The sequence below is a fragment of the Microtus ochrogaster genome, chromosome 10 (genome assembly GCF_000317375.1).
Source record: "Microtus ochrogaster isolate Prairie Vole_2 chromosome 10, MicOch1.0, whole genome shotgun sequence".
NCBI lineage: Eukaryota > Metazoa > Chordata > Mammalia > Rodentia > Cricetidae > Microtus > Microtus ochrogaster.
This window is the reverse complement of record NC_022016.1, coordinates 54,896,939-54,904,729: the sequence shown is the minus strand read 5'-3', so window position 1 is coordinate 54,904,729 and position 7,791 is coordinate 54,896,939. Positions and strand designations below refer to the sequence as shown.

General features: G+C 39.0%; 1 protein-coding gene across 1 annotated transcript in view; it reads right to left on the bottom strand.

Moving 5' to 3' along the window:
- Positions 1 to 7,791, bottom strand: part of Khdrbs1 (KH RNA binding domain containing, signal transduction associated 1) — a 30,859-nt gene that overhangs the window by 10,934 nt on the left and 12,134 nt on the right. Inside the window, exons 2-3 of the mRNA XM_005353176.2 lie at positions 3,630 to 3,754; positions 1,691 to 1,807 (exon numbers count right to left, since the gene is read on the bottom strand). Of these exons, the coding sequence (XP_005353233.1) occupies positions 1,691 to 1,807; positions 3,630 to 3,754 (242 nt within the window). The remainder of the gene's footprint in view (positions 1 to 1,690; positions 1,808 to 3,629; positions 3,755 to 7,791) is intronic.

The window sequence follows — 7,791 nt, the reverse complement described above, 5'->3', positions numbered from 1 at the left end:
TCCCTTAAACACTAGAGCATTCAATGCAGTGAATTTGAAGGAACAACCTATTAAAGCTTAATTTCTATTAAAGCTTAATTTCAGAATCTACTTAGATAATAGTTGTTTCGTATTTAGTGTATGTGTTTATGGCCAAGCATTAGTTTTTAAATTCATTAGAGCTCTTTATCACCATCAAACCTTCTTATGTGTTTTTATTGCCTAGGAGTTTAAGGGAGGAACAAAGTCAGGACAGTAGAAACTCTTACAAATCTCATCAACTAAAACAACATAGTGTACTATGTATCCTAGAGAGACAGAAGGGAAAACACTACCCAAAAGTTAGGCCCTTGGGCTGCAGAGATGGCTCAGTGGTTAATTCCCAGAATCTTTATGGCAGCTCACAACTGTTTGTAATTCCAAGATCTGACACCCTCACACAGAAATATATGCAGGCAAAACACCAATGCACATAAAATAAAAATAAATAAATAAATAACACACACACACACACACACACACACACACACACACACACACAGAAGTTAGGTCCTCAATAAATGAATTTCTAAATTTTAGCAGGTAAATCTTTTCTAAAAAGCTGACCCTAAGGGTTGGAGAGATGGCTCAGTGGTTAAGAGCACTGACTGTTCTTCCAGAGGACCTGAGTTCAATTCCCAGCAACCACATGGTGGCTCACAACCATCTGTAATGAGATATGGAGCCCTCTTCTGGCATGCAGGCATACATGGAGGCAGAATGTTGTATACATAATAAATAAACAAATAAATAAATGGAGGCAGAATGTTATATGCTAAATAAATAAATAAAGCAAGCAAGCAAGCAAGCTGACCCTAGAAGGGAATTATGTGTAGTAGTAAGTTTCTTCTCAGCTAAAAGTTCACTATGTAAGGAGCTATGAAATGGAACATTTTCTTTTTGGAACATTCCTGTTGTCTAGAAATCAAATGATCTAACCACAAACTCGCCAGCACTTAACACCAGTGGTCTCATTAGTTCCTATCCCTGGAAAACAGAGTGCACTGGTCACATTTTTGTGTGTTCAGTCTTCAAGTTTAGTATCCAGTCCTCATTTTAAGTTTTTAGAGATAAGCTTATCAAAGCTAACAACGCTACTTAATTGTATCATAATGCAGCCTGGGAGGGAGGGTGTGTGTTGGGGGGGGGTTATGTGTGTGATAGGTAAAGGCTGTTCTTCCAGAGGTCCTGAATTCAATTCTCAGCACCACAGAATGGCTCATATTTGTCTATAACTCTAGTTTTTAAAGGATCTGATGCCCTCTTCTGATGTGCTGATGTACATACAGACAAAACATCCATATACATAAAGTAAGCACAGCTTTAAAAAAAATAATGAGGGCATATCTAGGCTCTTCCCAACATTACCAAATGAGTGCTTATATGCAACGAAAACTTTACAATAGCCTTATTTTGTATGCTGGAGGGCACATGATTAAAGATAATGGTGAATGTCTTTAATCCCAGCACATGGGAGGCAGAAACAGGCAGATCTTAGAAACCAACCTAGTTTACATACATAGCAAGTTGCGGGCCAACCAAAGCTACATAGTGAGACATGGTGTCAAACCCTAAACAAACTCCAAAATGTTTGCTTGCACAAAGCATCCATATCAGACACTGTGCAACTAGAGAGCACTTGGTTTTATTTTGCCTCACTACATGAACTTACCTTAGCTTTGTCTCTCATTGAACCCTTTCCCAAGACAGAGATCTTTGCACCAGTCTCTTCTTGAAGTCTTTTGATTGTATTTCCTTGTGGTCCAAGAATCTTCCCCACAAAATTGAACTGACAGGAAAAAAAAAAAATTCTAAATACACATAACTCTCTATAAACATTTAAACACACAACATGTTATTTGATCTTCAACAAGCCTATAAAGTAAGAATCTTTTATATATAAGAATATGTAAAATCCTCATTATACTCAAGACACATTGCAACTGTATCATTAGTGATTAGCTTTACGTTATATAACTTTAAGTTAAGTGCAGGTACTAGACCTGAATTTGGATTTCCTTATAAAGTTTGGTACTCTTTCTACAACTTACTGCAAGTCATGATATTGTAACATAAACATTTTAACATGCATAAATGTGTTTGTTTGTTTTCCGGAGTTTCTGTGTGTAGCCTTCCTGGCTATCCTGCAACTCATTTTGTCGACCAGGCTGGCCTCATATTCAGGCATCTGCCTGCCTCCACCTCCCAAGTGTTGGGACTAAAGGTGACCACCACCACTGCCCAGTAACATACAGAAATTCTTATTAGTGATCAGACTCAAGACAATGTATATAAATAAGCAGGTATCTTGCTTCTAAGACAGAACAAAAAATGTTGTGCCCCTTGATAGCATGTATGGTAAGCGGAATATTAATTATTTCCTTTAAAAAAGGTGGAGGAAGGCTGGGCAGTGGTTGCACACACCTTTAATCCCAGCACTTGCAAGGCAGAGGCAGGCAGATCTCTGAGTTTGAGAAAAACTGGTCTACAGAGTGAGATATAGGATAGCCAGGACTGTTTCACAGAGAAACCCTGTCTGGGAGTGGGGAGAAAAGGGGGTCTAAGAGGGCAGAGAAATGACTCATGGTTAACATTACTTATTGCTCTTGCAGAAGATGATTCACAGTCACTTGTAGCCCCAGTTCCAGGGGAATCTGCTACCCTCTTCTGGCTTAAGCACAAGGCATGCATGTGGTACACATATAATATATATGGAGGACCTAAACATATACATACAATAAGATAAAGAAAGATATACAGAATAAAGAAAGGTAGGGGCTGGAGAGATGGTTCAGAGGTTAAGAGGACCAGCTGCTCTTCCAGAGGTCCTGAGTTCAATCCCCAGCAACCACATGGTGACTCACAACCATCTGTAATGAGATATGGTGTGTGCATACATAATAAATAAAAAGAAAAGAATAAAGAAAGGCAAAAAGTTCAGAGGCAAAAGCTTGGGCAAGAGAGAAATAGGATAATTTAAATTAGAAAAGCTGGTTAGAGGGTGCTGGAGAGATGGCTCAGCGGTTAAGAGCAGTGACTGCTCTTCCAGAGGTCCCCAGTTCAATTCCCAGCAACCACATGGTGGCTCACAACCATCTGTAATGAGATCTGGTGCCCTCTTCTGGTCTGCAGGCACACATGGAGGCAGATGTTGTATACATAATAAATAAATAAACAAAAATAAATAAATAAATCTTTAAAGAATAAGAAAAAGAAAAGCTGGCTAGAAAAGCTAAGCTAAGGCCAGACATTCAAAAGCAGAATAAGTCTCCATGTATTTATTTGGGAACTGGGTGGCTAGCCCCTAAAGAATAAAAACAAAAACCAACTACAGACAATCTTGTGACAAAGGGCAGCTTTAAGTATCCAGATTTTTACTTTGGGCCTAGAAACTAAACAAACATATGAAAAGGAAACTACTTTTTATTACTAAAAGTAATTGTGTTTCTTTCTTGACTATATTTAAGCTATGGGTTACCAGAAACAGATACTTCAAGTACAAAGAAGCTTTACAGGTGGCTGGATATATGACCATGCCATGTCTTCATCACAGCCAACATCACGCCAACCTACAATGTTAACTCATAGAGGAGAGCTGCCTTTATACTTACCTTTGGATACTGCTTGACAGGTATCAGTACCCGTTCTTTCAGTTTCATGTTCTTATGAGAAAACAAATCCAAGTAATTCTCCTCATCGTCTTTTTTTGACTCTCCCTTCTGAATCTTCTCAATTTCTGAATAAGAAAAACAAAACTTAATTTCTGTACTTGTAAATAAAAGCACCTGGCAAGGCTGTTTAAAGCAGTATTATGGAGTACTGTGTTATTTAAAAAAAAAAAAAGCCAACAGTTCAGTTCAGAAGTGCTAATTTTAGATAGGCTGGAGGAGGCATCCAAAGCTGTAAAAGATTGACTGTGAAACCCAAATCCTCTTTCCCACCATCACCTGAAGAGCCTACGTCATCGATTTATATGTTTCTTTATATAAGAGTACACACATTGGCCAGTCATGGTGACGCACACCTTTAATCCCAACACTTCGGAGGCAGAGGCAACTAGATCTCTGAGTTTGAAGTCTCCAGTAGAGTGAGTTCCAGGACAGGTTCCAAAGCTACACAGAGAAACCCTGTCTCAAAAAAGAAAAAAACCCAAAACAAAAAGAAAACCAAAAAGAGTATATGCATTTATCTAAATAACACAGTGAGATGGAGAAAAGAGATATGAAAGTTAAAACAAATCAAAATCTCCAGCAACAAAAAAACACAGAGGTGACTAGAGATGTCTGTTATTAGTGACCCACACTGTTCTTCCAGAAATCTTGAGTTCAGCACCCACAGCATAGTGATTCTCAACTGCCTTTAATGCTTCAAGGAACCAAAGAAGTCTTTTGGACTGCATGAGCACTGACAAATAAAAAACCTCTAAAAATAATATTTTTTTATAAAGGCGGGGCATGATGACTGTTTCTAAGTAATCACAGTAAATTATAGACTTCTTTATTCTTTCTCCAGTCCCACTGTTACTTGATCAGCTAAGAAGTATCCCAATAAAGAAAACAAAAATTACTATTTAAATATAATAACATACAGTTCATTCCACTATAGCAATAATACTTTTGTTTTCCAGGCTTAAGAGTTTGAAAGACCCTGCACTTGCTCTGCCACACATTATTTGTCAATTTAGACAAGTTATTTAACTATTCTGCACATTTGTTTGCTCATTTGTAAAACACAGGCAAAAATCAACCTACAAGGACAGAGTAACAATGAGGTGTGATGTGTCTGCCTATGGTCCCAACACTCAGAAGCCAAGCAGGAGGATCACCAGTTTGAGGACAGCCTAGGATAAATGAGGTCTTTCCTAAAATAAAAAAACAAAAGAAGCTGGATAGTGGCGGTATACACCTTTAATTCCAGCACTTGGGAGGCAGAGGAAGGTAGATTTCTGTTAGTTCGAGGCCAGTCTGGTGTACAAGAGCTAGTGCCAGGACAGCTAGGGCTGCTACACAGAGAAACCTTGTCTCGAAAAATAAAAACAAAAACAGAAAAAAAGAAAAGAAAAATCCAATCAACTAATAGACATGTACTCAAGATCAAAGTTTATTTCTTAGTATGTGGGTAATACAGTTTCTAGACCAAACTCAATATCCAAAAGAAAAAAATACAAAAAAGTAATTTAAGAACAACAGGGAGGGCTGGAGTTATGGCTCTTTATAGATAGGACACAACAGGTTCCTTTCCCAGATCCCACATGACAGTTCACAACCATCAGTAACTCAGGTTTGAGGTGATCCAATGCCCTCTTCTGGCCTCCTTGGCTAAATATACAAGTGCAAAAAAAGCACTCATATACATAAATTTAAAAGAAAAAATCCCACCTGAAGTCTAACTGAACAAAAATGTTATACACAGGATATATGACAAGAAGTCTATAGAGATAAACATACTCCCCTAAAATCATCATAACCACCAAGACCACAGACATAAGCAGAATGAAGGTACTTTGAATTTGCAGTTTCATCAAGATGGGAACTCTTGATTCTCCTGCTTACATCTCCCCTAAGTACAAGGCTCCTCTACATTTCTTTTTTTTTGTTTTGTTTTGTTTTTGAGACAGGGTTTCTCTGTAGCTTTGGTGCCTTGTCCCTGAACTAGCTCTTGTAGACCAGGCTGGCCTCGAACTCCCAGAGATCCGCCTGCCTCTGCCTCCCGAGTGCTGGGATTAAAGACATGTGCCACCACCACCCGGCTTCCTCTATATTTCTTAACTACTGAGATGTAGTTAGGCCCTTCAGTTGCAGCTTATGCCACTTTGCAGAAACCTTACTTAACCAGTACAAGAAGACTCAAAAGCTGAACTGCAAAACTGATTGATGAAAGTTTGTTTACATGCAATGTAATGTACTCTATAAATTTAGGATCTCTCTGCAACACAGAATTACTTTGATGTATTTTGAACTAGTTACTGGATCTTAGAATCATATTTTTCCATAATTTTAAAAAGAATATAAAGCATTTTAGAGAACTCAGAATAATGATCAATAAAATAAAACCTGAGGTTGAAGTAGTGCTGAGGAGATGTCTTAGTCATCTGTGCTTGCTTCACAAAGATGATGATAGGAATTCAATCACACACATACACGCACACAACTGATTAAAGGTGGCATGTGTCTGTAATCCCAGCTCTGAGGATGTGGGGCTTGCTGGCTAGCTGGCTAGGAGTCTAAATCAGTGGGGTCCAGGTTCAGTGAGAAACTATTTTAAGAAATACGTAGCAGCCAGGCGGTGGTGGCGCACGCCTTTAATCCCAGCACTAGCAGAGGCAGGCAGATCTCTGTGAGTTCGAGACCAGCCTAGTCTACAAGAGCTAGTTCCAGGACAGGCTCCAAAGCTACAGAGTAACCCTGTCTCAAAAAAGAAAAAACAAAAAACAAAAGAAATAAGTTAGCGAGTAAAATAAGTAACAAGATAAAGAAGCACTGAGGAAGACACCAGACTTTGGCCTGGTTCCACACATGCATGCAAAGGAGTCAGAATAGCCTACAAAGTGAGAGTAATAAACTGAGCCTTCAACAAGGCTTCAGCAACCATATTTACAAGTAGAAGAACTGAATATTTATTCAATACCATAATAAATATCACTTCATTTTCCCTCAAAAACAAGAGAGTTGCTGGTATATAGTCCCATTTTTTAACTGAGTTATTGAAAACTGTGCATTAATTAATTACTTCTAGGTCACAAATCTGCCCAAGTATCAGCAAACAAACTCAAACCTAGTCGTGGGTTAAAGATACAGGTCAGAAGTTAAGAGCGCTCATTGTTCTTGTATATGACACTGGTTCAGTTCCTAGTACCCACATGACAGCTCACAATCACCTCGTTCCAGAGGACCCAAATGCTCCCTTTTGGTCTCCATGAGCACCAGGCAAATATATGGTGCACAGACATGCATGTAGGCAAACCACTCATACACATAAAATAAAAATAAACAAATCTTCAAAAACAAAACAAAAATAACTAGACATCTTCTAACTTCAAATTTCACATCCCAAAGCCCGGCAGTGAACTGTAGCACACGTCTTTATTCCTAGCACTGGGGAAGGCAGAGTTGCGATGATTTCTGTGAGTTCAAGGCCAGTATGGTCTACAGAGTTAGTACTAGGACAGCCAAGGCTTCACAAAGAAACCGTCTCAAAAAAACAAAACAAACAAAAACCCTCATATCCCTCGTGTTCTTGTTTTTTCGAGACAGGGTTTCTCTGCTTTTGAGCCTGTCCTGGAAATAGCTCTTGTAGACCAGGCTGGCCTTGAATTCACAGAGATCTGCTTGCTTCTGCCTCCCGAGTGTTGTTCCCTCCTGTGTTCTTAGTGAAAGACAAAGGACACTTTAAGCAACTAAAAGCTAACTTTATAAAAATTTTATAAACTACAATTTATGCCTGGTGTGGTGGCACGAACCCTTAATCCCAGCACTTTGAAGGCAGAGGCAGGCAGTCTATATAGCAGGTTCCAGGCGAGCTATGCATACAATGAGACCCTATTTTTTGCTTCCTCAAAAGAAAAGAATTTGAAAAGGAAGCTTCTCATGGCTTACCCAAAACCAAATGTGGTAGAATATGCCTATGATCCCAGCACTCAACAGAACTGTGAGTTCAAAGCCAGTCTAAGCTATATACATCAAGAACTTGTCTTTTAAGTGTGTGTGTGTGTGTGTGTGTGTGTGAGAGAGAGAGAGAGAGAGAGAGAGAGAGAGAGAGAGAGAGAGAGAGAGA